This window comes from Monosiga brevicollis, genomic scaffold (genome assembly GCF_000002865.3).
Source record: "Monosiga brevicollis MX1 MONBRscaffold_6 genomic scaffold, whole genome shotgun sequence".
NCBI lineage: Eukaryota > Choanoflagellata > Craspedida > Salpingoecidae > Monosiga > Monosiga brevicollis.
In genome coordinates this window covers 474,921-493,082 of record NW_001865043.1, presented here as the reverse complement: position 1 = coordinate 493,082, position 18,162 = coordinate 474,921, and the positions used below count along the sequence as shown (strand labels likewise).

The 18,162-nt window shown below is 55.0% G+C and overlaps 7 protein-coding genes across 7 annotated transcripts; 4 read left to right on the top strand and 3 right to left on the bottom strand.

Moving 5' to 3' along the window:
• Positions 1–522: 522 nt before the first annotated feature.
• MONBRDRAFT_16245 (uncharacterized protein) lies at positions 523–2,274 on the top strand (the record flags this gene model as incomplete). Its single annotated transcript, XM_001744625.1, has 8 exons — positions 523–757; positions 837–925; positions 1,019–1,132; positions 1,247–1,399; positions 1,527–1,711; positions 1,812–1,914; positions 2,004–2,104; positions 2,175–2,274. 8 exons carry the CDS (start codon positions 523–525, stop codon positions 2,272–2,274), a joined length of 1,080 nt encoding a protein of 359 aa, XP_001744677.1.
• Positions 2,275–2,620: 346 nt separating this feature from the next.
• MONBRDRAFT_7037 (uncharacterized protein) lies at positions 2,621–3,334 on the bottom strand (the record flags this gene model as incomplete). The annotated part of the gene is made up of 3 exons (XM_001744433.1): positions 2,621–2,875; positions 3,035–3,244; positions 3,329–3,334. 3 exons carry the CDS (start codon positions 3,332–3,334, stop codon positions 2,621–2,623), a joined length of 471 nt encoding a protein of 156 aa, XP_001744485.1.
• A 469-nt stretch (positions 3,335–3,803) lies between these two features.
• On the top strand, positions 3,804–5,392 carry MONBRDRAFT_7036 (uncharacterized protein; the record flags this gene model as incomplete). Its single annotated transcript, XM_001744624.1, has 5 exons — positions 3,804–4,004; positions 4,166–4,552; positions 4,657–4,923; positions 5,031–5,139; positions 5,214–5,392. 5 exons carry the CDS (start codon positions 3,804–3,806, stop codon positions 5,390–5,392), a joined length of 1,143 nt encoding a protein of 380 aa, XP_001744676.1.
• A 906-nt stretch (positions 5,393–6,298) lies between these two features.
• On the bottom strand, positions 6,299–9,102 carry MONBRDRAFT_7035 (uncharacterized protein; the record flags this gene model as incomplete). Its single annotated transcript, XM_001744432.1, has 4 exons — positions 6,299–6,840; positions 6,955–7,154; positions 7,515–7,572; positions 8,043–9,102. 4 exons carry the CDS (start codon positions 9,100–9,102, stop codon positions 6,299–6,301), a joined length of 1,860 nt encoding a protein of 619 aa, XP_001744484.1.
• Positions 9,103–10,270: 1,168 nt separating this feature from the next.
• MONBRDRAFT_950 (uncharacterized protein) lies at positions 10,271–12,466 on the top strand (the record flags this gene model as incomplete). The annotated part of the gene is made up of 11 exons (XM_001744623.1): positions 10,271–10,393; positions 10,495–10,536; positions 10,654–10,773; positions 10,877–10,969; positions 11,057–11,177; positions 11,290–11,459; positions 11,596–11,652; positions 11,745–11,812; positions 11,907–12,066; positions 12,193–12,303; positions 12,371–12,466. Coding segments are annotated over 11 exons (1,161 nt in total), but the record flags the coding sequence as incomplete, so codon positions are not given.
• A 326-nt stretch (positions 12,467–12,792) lies between these two features.
• MONBRDRAFT_31838 (uncharacterized protein) lies at positions 12,793–15,762 on the bottom strand (the record flags this gene model as incomplete). Its single annotated transcript, XM_001744431.1, has 10 exons — positions 12,793–13,313; positions 13,493–13,795; positions 13,932–14,097; positions 14,275–14,342; positions 14,418–14,545; positions 14,627–14,743; positions 14,897–15,021; positions 15,102–15,292; positions 15,387–15,615; positions 15,691–15,762. 10 exons carry the CDS (start codon positions 15,760–15,762, stop codon positions 12,793–12,795), a joined length of 1,920 nt encoding a protein of 639 aa, XP_001744483.1.
• Positions 15,763–16,205: 443 nt separating this feature from the next.
• On the top strand, positions 16,206–17,604 carry MONBRDRAFT_24199 (uncharacterized protein; the record flags this gene model as incomplete). The annotated part of the gene is made up of 3 exons (XM_001744622.1): positions 16,206–16,358; positions 16,476–17,204; positions 17,326–17,604. The coding sequence occupies 3 exons, from the start codon at positions 16,206–16,208 to the stop codon at positions 17,602–17,604; spliced, it is 1,161 nt and encodes a 386-aa protein (XP_001744674.1).
• Positions 17,605–18,162: the final 558 nt, after the last annotated feature.

The window sequence follows — 18,162 nt, the reverse complement described above, 5'->3', positions numbered from 1 at the left end:
GGTGCGGCGGGCTGCGCGAGGCCGATGGTACTGGTGCTCCTGGCTGGGTTTGGCTGCCTGCGCCTGCCTGCTGGCCGGGAGTGCCTGGCACTGGACGGCCAATCAGGGCTCGCTTGGCCGCTTCTGGCCAGAAACCGCTCAAAAGGATGCAGCAGTCATGGCCCTGCCTGCAGATCAGGTAAAGTCCGAGCTCAAGCGTCTAGGGCCCCTAATCTTGCCAAAGCTGACGGGCATCTACATGCTTTCAACTGGTAGCAACCGGCGCGGCGTGGTCATGACATCCCTCATCAGCTGCCGGTACCGCGTCTGCCTGAGAATGAGCCACCCAAGGCATTTCTGCCAGCGGAGCCTGGGTGGGACCAGCCCGTGTCGCCAGTCAACATATCTCAGCTCCATGCCTTGCTTGACCAGCTTAACAGCGAGTCGAATGAGGGATTCATCGATGTTGAGGTGCGTGTTGGCTCAAACTCGGCGGCTGCTACTCCCACTTACCACAAAGCATACGCACGCGCTTGCGCCACTATGCCAGCTGCACTTCAAGACCAGGCTCATCGGCTGCCGCTGGCCACGCGTGGGCAGGTCTGGTCCAAGGCTGCTGTGGGTGATTATTTTATTGAACACATCATGGGTACCAAGCCTGAGCCGCGCCTGAGCGGGGTCTGGTATTTTGCGCGCACCTTTTGTGGTCCCTTGCGCTTTACCTACCGTGCTGGCCACGGTGTTGCGCCCCACAAGGTGCCCAATGATCCACGCCATGGTGTGTATGCCCGTCTACTTGCTTTATTCAAGCAGTGCCTGCGTTGAAAACTCAAAGCATGAAAACATTTCGTGCATAGTGGTGCTCATCTTGAATGGCCATGATGACGAACACGCGGCCACGGCGCGCCCATGGCTCGACCTGTTGCCTTCTCTTCCACAGCTTCGGGTGGGTCTGCACTTCAGGTCTCAGGGGTCTCAGCTCAGCATGAGGCGGTATGGTGCCATGGCTTTTGCTGCTCGCCCCTCACTTTGGTGATAGAGCGTGGGCTTGATTGTTTTGGGTTACGAGGACTGTAGCAACACATGGTTGGCGCCATACCTGCGGGATCCGTGCTATAAAATTTCTTTCACGTTCATGGTCTACGGTGGCCAGGTATGCCTCTGCCATCTGCCGGGCCAAATCCCAGTTGGTCTGTTCTTCATCTCGTCGTTCCGGTTCGACTTTTTGTTTTGACCCCTATTCTTGGCGTTGGGCTACGTGCAGCAGTGGCCAGGCGCAAAGGACATGATGCAATGGCCACTGGGGGTGGCGACCTATCGGGGGTTTCCGGCTGAACTTCCCTACCACCAAGCGCGGGGGCCTCGGGCTGACAGTGCACACCTTGGCCGCCGCCCGTGGCTGTGTAGCTTGCAAGCCACCGTTGGTTCTGCTGGCTTGCCTCTGCGCGCCTCCAAACATCCACCACGTTCCAATTCATGTTGGCTTCCTCCTCGGTTCATGACTCTGGGTCATGGTGCCCAACTCTTTCGACTTTTTTTTTTTTTAGATTTACCCCAACAGTTCTCGATCAGACCTGCTGCGCATCATCGATCAGCAGGGCCTTCGTGAGCATTGCTTTGTCGAGGCTCGCATGACCTGGCAGCCCAATGAAAGCAGCGAGTCGCGCCAGCAATACACACAAGCTCTCCTGACGTCGGATTACACGCTGGCCCCGGCTGGCCTAAATACAGAGTATGAACGACGACCACGCCTGCTGACCGTGGCGCGTGGTGGGATATTCGATCGCATACCCACAAGTCATGGCTCACTGACGGTCCGTGGTATGCGGCAGGTGCTATCGATGGTATGAGGCAGCCGCTGCTGGTTCTATTCCTATTGTGGAAGATGTCACGCAACCTCCCACCTGCGGGCGTGATCCACTCGCCCTTATGAAGGTTTGCATGCCCGTATGTATGCAAATCGTCGCGCCCCCAGCCCCTTGTGCAAATGCTCTCATTCCAGGTATCCTGGCTGGTGTCCTTAGGAGCACGGCGCTCCATTCATTTACATTAAAACTTGGTCAGAGCTGCCCGAACTTTTGGCGCGACTCCAGCAGCGACCACCGGCTGAACTGGTGGCACATCGGTGCGTACACTTGTCTACAATACAGACTTGCCTACATTGTGCCCTCACGATGAGTGGTATTGAACAACAGGCGGCGGTTGGTAGAGTGGTACGAGGGATTTCGTCTGGCTATGCGCTATCGCTTCTGTAGCGCAGCGGTGCGTGCTTTTGGCGCGAGTGGCAATGACTAGTCCACGCGACAGCCTAGACCATGGCTTGATACACCGACAACAAATGCACCGCCCGAAGCAGGGGAAAAGCTCATAAGTTTAAAAGAAAATCATGATTGATGACCAGCCACGGTGTTAGACGCGACGAGGCGGCAGGCCCTTTCAAACAACAGCAAACATTAGACACAAAGTACCCGGCTAGTACGCAAGACAAAGGGAAGGATGCGTCATCAGCGAAAAACGCGCTCTATCACAACAGCGGATTTGTCGGGCACGGCCCGTCCAAAAGAAAGGAAAAAAAAAAAAAAAGAAATAATGGCCTCAACAAGGTGAAGGCATACGGCTGGCATAAACGAGCAGGTGCGTCCTAGTTTTGCCACTCGGGCTGAACCATTTTCTTGGCTGGCGGAGCTTTGCGGCGAGGAGGGCCAGGTTTAGCGCGACTCCTGGAGCTGGCCGATGAGGAGCTTGGGACTGTTGATTTGACCTTCTCCAGACGCTTGAGAAACGCTACGTTTTCCTGATGGGTTTCGTTCTGTTTCCTGCGCCGATTAATGGCCGCGGCAGCCATGTGTCGAGGTTGCTCTGATACTGGATTGATGGTCGGCCCCTTTCGCTGAATCTGAGAAAAAGGAAGATGGCAGACCACGGGGGTGAGATCGTTTCGCCATTGGGTCAAGCCCAAATGATGGAGTCCCGATAGCACAAGTGTGTCGGATGCTCTGGGACCGGACTCTCAATACGAAGGATGAGCAAGGAGGGGGAAAGAGGGGCTCTTGACCTGGTCCAAGCGGTGCAGGAGATGCACATTGTCCCGCTCAATGCGGCGGACATCATCGCGCGTGTAGGTCCGACCAGGGGGTTGGCGGGTGCCAGGTGCAACCTGCACCACGCGCTGTGGCGAAGGTGCCATGTCCTCGTCAATGAAATCTTCGTCATCCTCATATGACTCGGGCAGAGCCTCCATCACCTCGGCTGCCGGTTCACGGGCCTGCCGCAGAGTGGCACCAATCAAGGATTAGACAGAAACACCCGGCACATGCAGACAACCGCAAAGCAAAGTGCAGCAGCGTACCGCCATGTTGTGAGCAACAAAACGCGCCCGTTGCTCCTGCCAAACTCAAATCCGAACCGCCGCCCCTGTATCGCTGCCGTTTGAAATCCAGAGCTCGAGTGATGAAAGAGAGAGAGAGAGAGAGAGAGAGAGAGAGAGAGAGAGAGGGAGAGAGAGAGAGAGAGAGAGAGAGAGAGAGAATGAAATAGTGAGAGAATGAATTAGTGAGAGAGAGAGAGAGAGATAGAGAGAGAAACTCGCGTCGTCAAGCGAACAACAAGGACAACAAAAAATGGGCTAACGCCAACGACATGTATCTGCAAATCTACTGCATGAAAACACGTTATAGACACCTCAAGAACCACAGTAATGATATATTTTGCTGCAATAACTACCATCGATCGCGAGAATGTCAGAAAATTAATGCGCGACCAGCGATGTCAGACAATTAAGACGGGCTGAGACCAGAGTGATGGCTTGCTGGCAAATGGCAGCGATGCAGACCGTCGTGGTCGCGCTGCTGCTTGCTGGAATGTGTGGCGGGGGACAGGTGGGGAAGGATCTTGAGGTGGTGGAGGAGTGGCCTTCTAGGCCGTGGAATAAGCCTTTTGTGCTGCGCGCCCCATCCAAGGCTGCCTCTGCCCGCCGGTTGCATCTGGATGCCTTGGTGAACCAGGCGGCTCACGCGCAGGTCCAGGTCCGATTTGCAATTTGCAATTTGCGCTTGACGAGGGCTAAGAGCCAACGTCTCATGTTGAAATCATTCCACCCACATGTATCCTTGCACCTCGTCTTCCCAATCTTTCCCTCACCTCCCGGATCCTTCAGCACTGACATCGTTCTGCTTTCCCTGCCCAGGTTGGCTCAGCACACACAATCGTGCAGGCCGGAGGGCAGGGACCAGAGGCGAGGTCCTTACATCAATACATCGAACAGATGCAGAGTGCCGCCTGTCAAGGTGCAGGACAGGGTAGTCGGTCTCGTGCATGCACCGATTACCTTTTTGATCGCGGGGACTTTTTTCGCAAGTTTCCCGATCTGCTGGATCAAGCTGCCATGCCCAATGTCTGGACTTTGGAGGATTGGGAGGCGCAAGCACGAGCTGCCCATGCTGGACCCCACCTTCTGGGATCAACCTCTCAGCTAGCTCGCGTCAACACCTATCTGCTCCTGGGCCCGCGCAACACTGGCGTTCACTTTCATTTCCACACCGATAGCTTGCTGAAGATTCACGCTGGGCGCAAGGTGGGGCAGACTGGGCGTTCGAACAAATAGCAGATTTGGCTCATCTGATCGCGTCATACGCTCGATCCCAGCTGCTCCTACTCTTAGATCCCACCGTGTCCCAGCTGCCCAACACCTCTCAGTACGCCACGGTTGATGCGTGGTGGCGCGACGTCGCACAGCCAAAGGACGTGCCTGGACTACTGAGCCAGCTCCTTCTACCAGGCGATCTCGCCTTCATCCCCGCTTGGTGGCGTCATGCCACCCTCAATCGCGGTTCCTACACGTTGGCCACGGCGTCGCAGCCTCATTTGGCTCTCCAACAGCCGCTGGCGCTCATGAACGCCATCGGCCAGCTCCTGGCTGCTAAGGACCTACCCCTGGCCTTGGAGGTTGGTTGGTCTAAGCACGCACGCCAAACCTTGAAAAGATGCGTGACGCAGCGTGAGTGTGTCCGCCTTTTCACAAGTCAGCTGCGGATGATTGTTTTGCTTGATAGCTCTTAGAACAGCTTGCAGCTGTGCGCAAGGACATACCGCTGGTGAACGAATATGACGCCGTGGCCTTGGTTGTGCAAGCCAAGGCTGCACTTCTGCACGCCGACCCAGGTAAGTCGAATTTCTATGCTAGTGACATATGGTATCATGTTGTTTGATGTCACACTGCTTCTTTTCTCATTCAGCGCCTGGTATTCCTGCCTGGGCTCGCGACATGCAGCAGTGGCGCTACAGCTTTGGCACCGGTTTGAATCTCTGGTGCAGGTGCGCGGTCGGTGGAGCTGCGATGCATTGGCCGTGGCCTGCGAACTGTATCACGGGCTTGGCCAGGCCAACCACCGACGCCAGACTTGTGGGATCGTGAGTGTTTTGAAGCTGCCCAAATCCGTATGATGATCTTTGAAATTTGGATATAGTGGTGCGCGCATCTTTTCTGTCAGATGTGTTCCTTGCTCAGAAGCTTCCTGTGTAATGTGCGCAAACGCAGACGCTCGAGCACTGCCCCTTTCACGGCGGTGCTCTTGCACAGACAGCTCTGGCTGCAACTGACCAGCACGACTGGCAGTTAAGCTTGACCGCTGCGCGACGTTTAATTGCTTTAAAAGATCCACGCTACCATGAATTGGGTGCCCGGCTTCAACTCGCGGCGTTGGTTCAACTCCCCGTGTCTGAGACTGAAATAGAGCAAGCGTGAGTTGCTGTTTTGATGATATCACCCTGTAAACTATCTGCTTGTTCATCTCGCATATTTTTTTTGTTTTGCCACCGCCGTGTTGCGTCAAGCAGGTATGAGCTGTTCCACCAATATCAAAAAGCGCCTTCGCCGCCGGATGTGCTTGGTGATGCGGGTACACACAGAGAGCTTTGACTTGATGTGCATCACATGGCCTGCCAGCCACAGAATACTTAGGAAGATTGATTTTACTTTACATGTTTAGACATACATGTAGTATATTTGAATTATTTTTACAAGGTCCATGCCATCACAGAGCAGCGGCCGTTTGATCATTTTTCATATTGTCAATTTTGCTGAGGACTTTAAAGGTTTCTAATCAGGGCAGTGTCTGACCATGTACAAAATCAAACAAATCAATATGACCCAGACTGGGCAAGCAGGTCAAGGACCTGCTTGACGGTTGCGTCCGGCAACTTGGAGGTGTCCAACTGACCAAGACCACGGGGGTCGTAGCTGCACACAGCATAGGATAGGCGGTCGCCATGAGATACGAGTTGCATCCGCACGCAAACGTGGCACATAACCATGATAGACTTACGAAGCGGGATGGGGGTCACGTGGCTGATAGCCAGCTGGGGCCGGGGCGCGTCCATAGTCAGCTTGCGCTGGAGGTGGGCCGCGACTGTTTCCCCTGTCGCCAATGAGATTGTAGACTTCGGAAATAGCGCTATTGGAATTGCCACCATACCCTCGACCAGGTTCGGGAGCTCGAGCATAGTTGTCGTAGGCTGCAGGCTCATAGGCCTCTCGGCTGGGCGGAGGCGCTGCACGCCCATAGCCGCGGTCGTAGTCATTGGGTGCCCGCCCATTGTGTTCATCATAGTATGTACGCCCAACATCGGGTGGTCCGCGGTGCAGCGGAGCTTGCGCCTCGTATCGCGAAGACGGTGGAGGTGGGGAAGGCTGCCGAACGGGCCGGCCGTACGGGTCGGCAGGAACCCGGGGCTGCGGAACTCCAGCCGGCGCAACAGATCCATGGCTGGGCATTGTTGGTAGTGCAGGTGCCGTGGCCGGACCACGCTTTTGCCAGGCATCAATGATGCGGACCGCCTCGGCCATCACCACGTCCCGTTCAACTAAGGCATGTGCATTCATCCCGCAGTGATTACACAAAAGAGATGGCAACACCAAGCGCACGGTAAACCCCCGTTTTCATTTTGTCGGCATAACCACGCAAAGGCCCGACATACCTTGTGGCACACCCTGCATGTAGTGCACGTCCAGGGTTGGCCGGACGCCGGCCGCATCGGGAAGAACGCACACAAACTTGACCCCATCATCACGAATCTGCTCCATCAGCGTTTGAAAGTTTTGTGCTGGCTGGTACGCGAGTGCATCAACATGCAGTCCGATGTCTGCAATTTCCCGACCAATGGCATCAGCAAAATCACTGCATAAAATGCAAGTGAGAGCTTAGATGTGAGTCGAGAAACGCCGTGCAACACCAGGGGACAGTGGATTGTCACGAAACATACAACGTGGTTGATTGTGAACCGTAGATGAGGACAACACAGTCGGGGATCACCGGTCGTGGTGGAGGTACTTCTCGGTGTGCACGCTTGGCTGGTGGTGGACGAGCATCCTGCTGACATGGGATGGTGAAGTGAGTTGTTAAGCTCGGAGATGCGCTTACAAAACCCCTTCAACATATTATTCTATTTTTCACAACTGTCTCTGGCAGGCTAACCGCAAAAGTGCTGGCAGTAGGTGGCGGCGCATATCGCTGAGAGCGAGGCGGACTGCTGCTCACGGGTCTTCTGGGCGGCGGAGGTCCGGCACCACGCGGAGGCCTTGGCGGTGGCTCAGCGCTAGCATCACAAAGGAAAACAAAGTGATGTTACCGTGAATGTGGATATGGTCGCAAGGTTTTTTGTTCGACCTTCAAGTTTGTTGGGCAAAAACATTGGACTGACCGAGCATGACGCGGTGGGGCAGGTTCACCCCGGTTGGTGGCTAAGCTAATATCTACAAATGCCCAGTTCACACCATCCCAAAGACAAGACGGACCACAACGTGAATGAGTCGGCATTCTTGACGAAATAAACGCATTTCCATGCCTTCGTCCCTGGCACAACGGCGGCGTGAAACGGCGGTACAATGTGTGGCTCCAGGCCCATGGTCATTCATGCACTTTCAAGCCCACGTTCATCATCATTGCTGTCCCTTTTATTTCTGCCCAAGCTACCAATTGATGCCCCCCCCGCCGCCCCAACACACGCACACACACACACACACAAAAAAATGACCAAGGATCGCTTCTGTCGAGTGCTCCACGCACCTAATGTCAAACCGCCCACGACTTTCCCTTGTTCGCCATCACGCGCCGCAGCAGCGCTCTGTGCACTGTCAAACTGGACAAAGCCAAAACTCCGATGCAACGAAATCTCCAAAACGCGGCCATAGCGGCCAAACATGTCCATCAACTCGCGCTTTGACACTTTCTCGCAGGGTAGGTTGCCCAGGAATAAGCGACTGTGCGGCGGCGGCGAGCCGCTGCGGGCCATAGCTCCATCACTGTGATGGCCTTTCTGGAACCGATCCGGGGGAGCACCACGCCCGCTGCGCGCAGGGGAGCGACCCCGTCGGGGAGATGTAGCCCTCCCTGGGGATGAACGCGCCGCATGCTTGGCCGGGGCAGCAGCAGCCAGTTTCGAGGGCTGGGGTGTAGACTCCGGGTTGGCGGGTACCCTGTAGGTGATATCACGACCAAAGGCGTCTTTCTTCTTCACCACAACGGTGGCGGACGTGTCATCTGGCGCCTCGGCCGACTTGGGCTGTTGATCCACGGGTACATCTGTAGAATCACCTTCTTGCGACGCGACAGTACGCTGCTGCACCGCATTCGCCCCTGGTGCAGAATCCTTGGTTTCAGCGGACGGCGCTTCGGATGGCGCATCTTTGGTAGGCAATTCACGCTCCTGGGAGGCACTCGCGTCCATCGGTGACTGCTGTGCCATGTCAGTCGTATTCGTGGTGCTGGCCAAAGTCTCTGCCTTGTCATCTGTTTCCAACTGGGGAGGGGACGCTTCTTCCCGCGGCGGCGCTTGAAGAGGCGGGAGCTCAACCACGGTACTTGGGGCTGTGTAGCTCATAGTGGTGTTAGCCGCAGGAGACGCGACAACCTGCGACTGGCCTGTGGGCGGATCTGCGGCGAGATTTGCAGAGGAACCGTCCTGCCCAGATTCAGTGGCGCCAGCTGAGCTTTGAGGAGCCTTAGGAATGGGTAATGACAACATGCCAGAGCTCGGCTGGGACACTGGGTCGCTTTGGTTAGTGGACTCTTCCAGCACCTCTGGCACCTCCGACCCGGGTGCCTGACCGGGTGCCTGATCCGCCATGGCTCCCTTCTTGACACCTGTCGGATACTTCCCAAGAGTCAATACGAGTGATCTGCAGGGTCTATGCGGCTATGTGGGCTGAAAATTGGCCACCTGTCCCAACTTGTTTCCACGCGCGCGCGCTGCCGTTTCACTCTTTGGTGTGCCAACCAACCTCACACAACGATGGCTTGAGGTCAGAGTGAGAGAGATCAGAAAGTAATGCTTGTTTCTTGAGAGAGAGGGGAACGACTGGAAATACAATCAACGAACGATGAAAAACGCTCATCCCATTCATTCAAAAAGTGTGTAAGCCTGAAAAAAAAAAGCATGTACAACATGTTTGCAACAAATGTTGTGCACGATCATAATGTCAGAATCTGACATCAAGGTTGGTTGTTCGGAACAACTGGTGGGATTTACCGTTGTGCTGCGGACGCATCTCAGCGAGCGACGAGCGCAAGCGACCGTGGGCCAGAATGGCTCGTGCCTCTGCCTCTGTGGCGGTTGCCGCCCTGCGTGCAATCGTGCTGTTGTTGGTCTTGATTCAAGGCGTTCTTTTCTTCAATGCCATCTTTGTGCCTGATCGCCAGGTGAGCGACACTGCCCTTGTGCGCGCAAGTTAGGTGCCTTGCCTCTTGCGCGCCTGACCTTGTACGGGTCATGTGGTGAACATAGATGCACCCCAGTTTGTGCAAACCCGATGATGATGTCCATGTGCAGCTGGACGCAGCCGCCCTTGAGCGCTTCAAGGGTTCGTGTCTTCTAATCTGAAAGATGCCATGCATCAATCGCCCTTTCGTCTTGTCCCTGCGCGCTAGCCTCGCCACTCACGCTGGGTCGATAGGCTTAATTCGGATCCCAACCATCTCTTATGAGCCCCACCGCTACAATAAAACAGCCATGGCCAACATCAACTCTTACATTCATGACAGTAGGTGATGACTTCAAGCATGCCTTTTGGTGACGCCAGACTTGATCACAAACGAGACCACTCATGCTCGCGACGTTCGCCAGCCTACCCCTTGATCCATCAAGCCAAGCACATTCACTTTCGACAAGTCGCCAACTTCAGCCGCCTCTACATCTGGAAGGGTCGGTGCGACTCTTTCACGGCCCCGGCCAATGTCGTGCCTTCTTTCGCTGCACCAGCTGTTCTTACAGGCTTGACCATCACAATTTACGGCCGGTAATCTTGACGCTCCTAGGCACCGATCCTTCCCTCAAGGCTGCCCTGTTGGCCTCGCATTTGGATGTGGTGCCAATTGCTAATCCAGAGGCCTGGTCACATGAGCCCTTTGCTGCTGAGGAGGTATCATCATACGTTCACGCATGTGCCACAAACACGTGCCCAGGTGCATTAACACGCCCGCCTCCTAACCCTCGTGCCCTATATCACGTGCCACGCCACAGACTGAAGGCTATATTTACGGCCGTGGAACTTTGGATGACAAGGTACAGTACTATTCTCTCTGGGTCACGCAACTGTTTGTCCGTCCCGCTGGTGTTGATTGAAACCATCCTCTCAATCTGACTCTGCCTCCCAAACTTTTTCTCGTTTGCGAACCTTAGTTTGGCGTTTTTTCGCTTTTGGAAAATATGGAACACCTGTTGCAACATCATGGTCTGGATCACCAGCCCCGGCGCACTGTCATCGTGGCCTTTGGGCACGATGAGGAGGTTTCCGGACCGGTGCGGCCCGACTTGAGCAATTTACAATGAGCCGTTTGCGTTGCGTTACAAAAAGCTATTGCGCTTTTGTTTGATTGTCCTCTGCTCCATGTCACGTTGGCAGGAGGGTGCAGCCGCGCTGGGCCGACTTGTGGCCGAAGAAGGCCACGGCATCGAGTTTGTCATGGATGAAGGCCTACCCATTTCCGACGGCCTGGTACGGTTCACTTTTCACGGTTCGGAGAAGCACAGTGAACAAGCTGCCTCGGTGTGGGACCCACAATCTTTTTTGTTTTTCTTGTAGATTCCAGGTATCGCTCGACCAGTGGCGCTGATTGGCGTCGCAGAGAAAGGATTTCTGACGCTCGAGGCAACGGTCGATCTCCCGGACGAAGAAGCTGGGCATTCAGCCCGACCACCGCAAGGTCGGTAAAAGTCCTTGCCCGTGCCAGTGGCCGATACATACACACCATCCTACAGCTTGTCAACAACTAACAGGTCTGAACCGCTCGCTATTGACTTGATCATCTATGGCAGAACAAGCTATTGGAATTCTCGCGCAAGGCTTGGCCAAACTCCACCAGCATCGTCACCCAGCCAGCCTATCCCCGGCCGTCACGGACATGTTCGATCACCTGATCACTGAGATGAGCTTTGAACGCCGTTTGGTGATGGCCAACCGATGGCTGCTGCAACCTGTCCTTCAGGTAGCCGAAACAATGGACCATGTGCTTCTCTCGAGCTTTTCCATGCTCGTAATAGTGCCATCTTTTGTGGTGGGCTCCAAAGTGTTTTGCCTGCATCTCAACCCGGCTCGTTCTGTTTTTGCTCCTGGGTTCACAGTGGGTTCTCAGTCGCTCGCCCAATACCGACACGCTGCTGCGCACAACAACGGCTCTGGTACATGTTTACTACATTGTTTTGACATCGAGTCTTGGTGTGCCGGGGTTGCTCACAAGTTCTGACCCCCCCCCCTTGTTTTTTCGTGGCAGACGATGCTAAATGCAGGCATTAAGGCGAATGTCCTGCCCAACCGAGCCACCGCTACCATCAACCATCGGTAAATTGTGGCCTGACTCATCCAAACCTCGTCAAAACGGGCAGTCAAAAAGATTGACATCATGCTCATGTAGTTGACTCATCGACTGTCGCAGCATCATTGTGGGTGACACCATCGAAGCCGTCATTGCACGTGATAAGGCCATTGTGAATGATGAGCGTATCAAATTTACCGTTGCGGATGGCAACGAACCATCGTTTGTCTCCTCCTGCGACGTCCCAGGCTTCAAGATGATTGAACGCTCCATCCGACAGGTACATGCCTGTTTGGGCCGGCTGATCTGTTGCTACAGGCGGCTTATGGACATTTTCTGTGCCCTCACGCCTGCTGCTGCCTTGATTGCGCGTACTTGGTCATCGCCGCCTGCACTGTGTACCCAGACGTGGCCCGATTATGCCGTTTCCCCTGGCTTGATGGTTGCTGGAACCGACACAAAGCACTACCTGCATCTAACCCCCAATGTTTATCGCGTTCTTCCAATCAAAATGACGGTGCGATTCCGCTTCAAGCCAGGTTCTTGCCACCACCTTGTACCCGCTCACGCGTTGTGTGGTGCAGACCCCGGACCTGGGCCGGCTACACGGCCCAAACGAACGCGTGGCGCTCTCGGCATTGCAAGAGGTGCTCGACTTTTACGCCCACCTCTTTGACAACCTGCAGCACTTTGACCCAGATAGCTTCTTCCATCATCGTCATGGCCATCTGGGCCAGGACCTTTAATCAGTTTTGTCTCTTGCTCGACAACCAGGCTTGGGGATGAATACAATGACAACTGATTTATCTTTTTCAGTGCGGCAGAAAGCTCTCAGTCAGGTTAGCTATAAAGACCCCCTCTTTGGCGAAGTAAGTGAAAAAAAAAAGAACACAATCGATATTAAAATTTCATGAGACACAAGCAACCCCTTGCATGCAAAGGCTCAAGCTGTGTTGTATCAAGGCGGCACGGCCGCGGCTATCAGGGGGAAGCAGAGGCAGAGGTCTCAGGCTTGATGCTCGGCATCGAGAGTATGGCGAAAACGGGCAATGACGCGGGACGCCGCCACCACGGGCTCCAAGTTGTTAGCGGCCAAGTGCATATGTCCATCATCAGCTGAGTCCCGTGCAAAGCCGGCTACGGCCAGGAAGGCTTCGAGTGATGCGCGGCGGTTTGGCAAAACCGCCTGCACTCGTTGTCCACCCAAGTTGATGCGCTGGTACTTGAACTCAGTGGGGTGGGCCAGCAAATTGTTCACGATTCGGTCGAGCAGCCGAAGAGCATCGGCTGTCGCACTTTGATCAAGGCCCGAAAGGCATTCACTCAAACGAGCTGCAACCACATCCTGCTCTGTCGGAACAGGGGTGACAGTAGGATCTGCATGAGGCTCGGATGCTGGTCGCACATCGCCATCGCGGCGACTCGACGGCGATTCAAGCTGGGCGCCATCCTCGGATTCTCTCGCCGAGATTGGCTTTGCGGCAGGCACCGTGGCGGGCTCGAATGACGGCAGAACCGCCTGATAGGCTACATATGGAAAGAGACAGGATGTCACAGTGAGAATGACCCGAGACAAGAGCGTGCCACCCTAAAACGTGTCACCAAGAGCGTGCCACCAAAGCGCACAACATCGTGCAAACACCAAGGTACCTCGATGCTCGAGATCTCACATCCAGAGTGGCTATAAATACCAGGCCGGAACGTACCAGGACCCACGCGGATGCTGCGACGTGGACGGTAGTCAAACGGCGCGTTGTCATCGGTGGCAGCTGCCTCGGCTAGTGCAGCATTGGTGAAGGCCCGTGCGGCAGCTGAGCCAGCCGTCGGGGGCTGGCCGTGCTCGTCAGTGGCGCCACTCTCGCGCAGTGCTTGGTTCAGAATGCCCTCTATTTCGTCTACCGACATGCGCGTCTCGCGGAGAGGGTGGGCACTCGGGTCAGACCGAGCCGTCGGCAGCACCAGGGAGCCGGCTGGCTGTGTGTTTGGTGCTGACGGAGCCAAGCGGGCCACTATGGCAACAACAACGTTGGGTCAGCATGGTTGTCGTCATGCGAGTCGCAAAAAAAAAAAAAAAAAGGCCAGTGCTCGAGGGAAGAAGCCCGAAACAAGGGCCCCTTAAAACTGGTTTTCAGTCATACAACGTACAGCGCGCTGAGCGGGCATCATCGGCCGTTCGACCACCCAAGCGGCCGCCAGTTGTAAGAGGTGAGCTCTGATCCTCAGTGGTTAAACGCATCCAGTCATGGGCCGCGCCCGGTCGCCCGGCCACGGTGTGCCCGGATTGCAGAGCCGCCAGATGTGCCTGATACTCCTGTGATTGGGCAAAAGGCAAGATAAAGAACAAAAACAAGTCGAGCAAAAAAATAAGTTGGGCGCAGTCAAGGCACAGGTCGAGAAGCCTTAAGCGCGGAGAACACAGCGTGCCGGGATTTGCCTTATTGAGCTGTCGATTGAGGGCATGAAAGTGCTCATCATGTTTGCTGTGTACCATGTGTGCGAGTTCATGAAGCACGGTTTCGATGATAACGTGGTAATGACGAAAGCCTTCAAAATCGTCTACAGCGGTTCGCAGGCGTCAAATTTGAGAATGATTCACAGGGGAGGGCAACAGATCACGGGCGAGCACGGTACCGGTGCGGAGCCGCAGGGCGATGACTTGGCCCTTGTTCTGATTGTAGCCCAGCAAACAGCCGTTGGTCACACCGACCAAGCCCGTGTCCAGGCCCGGTTTGAATTCTTTGAGTAGGCCAATGGTCCATCTGGGGGCGATTGCACATATGGCCACCGTCGGTCAGCCGCCTGTCGGCGTGCAAGCCTTGACCAGGGCGCTGGATGCTTACCGGTGAGTCTCAAGAATATGTACAATGCCTGAGTCTTGGGCAATTCTATGCAGTAGCTCCAGGGCCTGCTTGGCTGTGCCGCGTGGATGATGGCGAAATTCTTCCAAGACGGCAAAACTAAATCGCGCAAGGCAACGCGGAAAAGAAAAGAAGCACGCCACGGATGATTTCAGGCCAACTGTAAATGACGCAACAGCAGCAGCAACAACAATAACAAAGCCCAGGATTCGTTCACCAGCAGAAAAGGGAGCAATGCATGGCGAAGTTTACCTCTGAAACCGATACGGTGAGGCTTGACGCTGGGCAGCGTCGCGCTGAGCAGACATTGCCATAAGCCGGGCCGTTTGCTCACGCTGCTCCGAGCGCCGCTGTTCACGGCACTCCATCTCCTGGAGCTGTATGCAAGGCGTCGGGTGAGTAGGTAGACAGCCCTCACGAATTCCCGCTGCAACGCATGTTGCTCCAAAGCACACACCTCTTGAACAGTGGAACGTGAGGTGGCAATCAGCAGGAGCTTGACGGGGCGCGATTCTGGTTCATATCCCATCTCACGAAGTGGAGTAGCCGGACTAGGGGGTGCAGCCTGCCCCAACAGGGTACGGCCAGCCAACTTTTGCTCATCCACGCTAACCCCCGAGACCCGGGCCAGCTCTATTTGGAAATCACCTACACCCCGTGTGGCCGAGCCAGTCGCCGAGAATGCACAAAACATCAGCCAGGGCAAGCTGCAGAACGACAAGAGAACCAGGTGCCAACATACCCCAAGTGGCCTCGACGGGAAGAACTAATTCATAAATCTGTTTTTCATGCTTGACATCAATGCGAATGGAGGCACCAGCAGGCACGGTCGACGCCTCGACGGCCCGAGCGTCGGCCTCATCCTCCGCCATCATGGCAGCGAGAGAGAGAGAGAGAGAGAGAGAGAGAGAGAGAGAGAGAGAGAGAGAGAGAGAGAGAGAGAGAGAGAGAGAGAGAGAGAGAGAAATAAACTGTCAACTGTTGTCAGCAGTCATTGTCAGCATTGTGGGAGATAGTGTTTCATACGTCACACTCTATTTTGTCACCCTATAAGTGTCTAGAACATATGGAATTATCGTGTTATAAATGCTTAGGACTATTCTTGGAATTCTGTCCATGCACACCTTGATACCCACATGCACATTATCGCACTTGGTCACACTTTATCTATTTGCAGTGTGACCATGTTACACATTGCCCATTTCGTCTTGGAAATTTTTCAAGCCTAGCTCTAGCCCCAAACCCTCGAGCGGACCAAATCGGGCTCTCAGTCTCCCAGTCTCTGGGAACTACACTGTGTAGCTATTGGTGCCAAAGCGGGTGAGTCTCCTTGTCTTGACAACATGTCTTTTCTTGATTTTCCACGCCCCCAGGTGCGCCTTCTTTGGACGCTACATAAACTACACCCACTACTGCATCTTCTTACATCGTGTTCACGTTGAGAACGACAGCAAGTCCACTTATGCCAGCAGCTCCAGGACGGTCTCATTTGCATGGTGTTTCAACGTCGTGCGCATTTTCCCACACCGCCCCTTCGCCTTCTTCCGCCATCATCGCCGCCATGGAAGCCCCGATCGCACAGCAGCCCAACAAGATGGCATCGCCCTTGGCGAATGATCAGCTGCTTCTGCAAAAGCTGGCCAACATCAACAAGTACACGCTGCGCCAGGGTAGCCCGCTTCTGGAAGCCGTTTCGTGCGGTGCGCTCGGTAACGTGCGTTACGCCAACTGGTTCCGCCCCCCTCGCCCGCCGCTGTGGCTGTGGCTGTGGCTTCGCTTCGACGCGACCCTGCCTCAATCATGATACCTCCTCCTGCTTCAACGCAAGTAGATTTACGTCCTGGCGGATGCCGAGCGAAAGGTGCAAGTCCAGGGCCGCAACGAGGAGGTTCCGATCCCCGTGTTTGTGGTCAAGGAGGAGTCCAACTGCTGCCTGCGGCTGTGCTGTGGCGGTCACCAGGCTCTGGTGGCCCGCATGTACCACGCCAACATGCAGCCCAAGGCTGGCAAGGAAGTTTGCGGCATCTACTCGGGCCATGTCTACGAGGCCGATCCCGAGTCGGGTGTGGCCATGACCATGGACCGTGATGGTTGCTGCCACCCTCGCAAGTTTGGCCTGGGCTGCTTTGTTTGCTTTGCTTGCTGCCAAGACGAGATGTTCATGCACGCTGGTGGTCCCGACATCAAGCCCGGTGACACGCGCGCTGAGGACACCACCTGGATGTCGCGCTCCGCCGTGCCCATTGGCGGTGGTGGCTTCCACCCCACCTTTGAGTTTACCACCCAAGACAACAAGGAGGAACCCTTTGCCTATGCCTCGGGCCCTTGCTGCTTTGGCGGCTGGATGGAGTTTTTCCGCGAGACGGTGTTCAAGTACACCACCAACAAGGACGATGAAGAGGCCAACCTGGCCGAGTTGCGTAAGAAGACGCCCAAGTCCATCGGCGAGCTCTGTGCTGCCTTGATGACCCCGGTTGATTACTACGAGATTGACATCAAGGATGACTTCCGCAAGCTTTCCCCAGAACAACAGATGACCATTCTCGGCAACGGCATTCACGTGCGTCTTGAAGTTGACTGTGCCAATGCATCAGATAGCAGACCCCGTCTCCTGCTGATTGGCCACTCTTGACATCAATTTGGTAGCTCATCTCCACCTGTCTTACACTTCTTGCCATCAGGTTGATTACATGCTTTTCGAGAACGACAAGGGTGCATGCGGCCTGTCTACCGACTCTCAGGGCAATCCCAAATGTGACTGCGTATGTACAACTCTGTCGTCCACGCCAATCCATGCTCGCCAGCGAAATGCCGTGCCATCTCATCTGCCCGTGTGCCTGTTCCTGTTCCGGTGGTTCCTGCCCACGTCCTTGGCCTTGCAGACCCTCTGCCTCATGTACTGTGCCGGCTGCGTCATGCCCTGCACCATCTCTTGCGTCTTCAAGAGCGATGACAGCTAAATTTCCTGCTCCACTTTTCTCGTGCGCGATCTTAAGTTTTGGTTCCACACTGCTTTTCGCTCCTGGCTTGTCCGTTGTCTTTTATTCGTTTCCCTTTTTTTTTTTTTTTTCCTTTTTTTCCCTTCTCTTCCTGTGTTGAGCTTTTCTGCATGCTGGCAATCGAACTTTTTTTGATGCACATGTTGGTTTGCCCAGTTGATTCTGGCACGGGCCGCAGCTGCGGAGGGCATCATACACACACGCTCCTGGGTGAGCAGGCATGACCTCATGAAGATTCTACGAAGAAATCCCTCACACCCCCCACCATCACCAGCCGTGGTTTGCCACGATATTGTTTGAGGGCTGCCCGATAGGAGGTTCAGTGATGACGGTTCGCAGAACGTGCGTTGGCAATTCCACTTGTATGCAAAAAAAAAAAAAAAAAAGGCACATGCGCGCAGCACCAGCCAGATGTGAACCGCACATCCCTTGACCATCCTCCCGCCCAATGGCACAATCCTAACCCCACCCCGCCAAATGGAACGCCATGGCATGGCGTGTCGAGTAAATGATAATAAT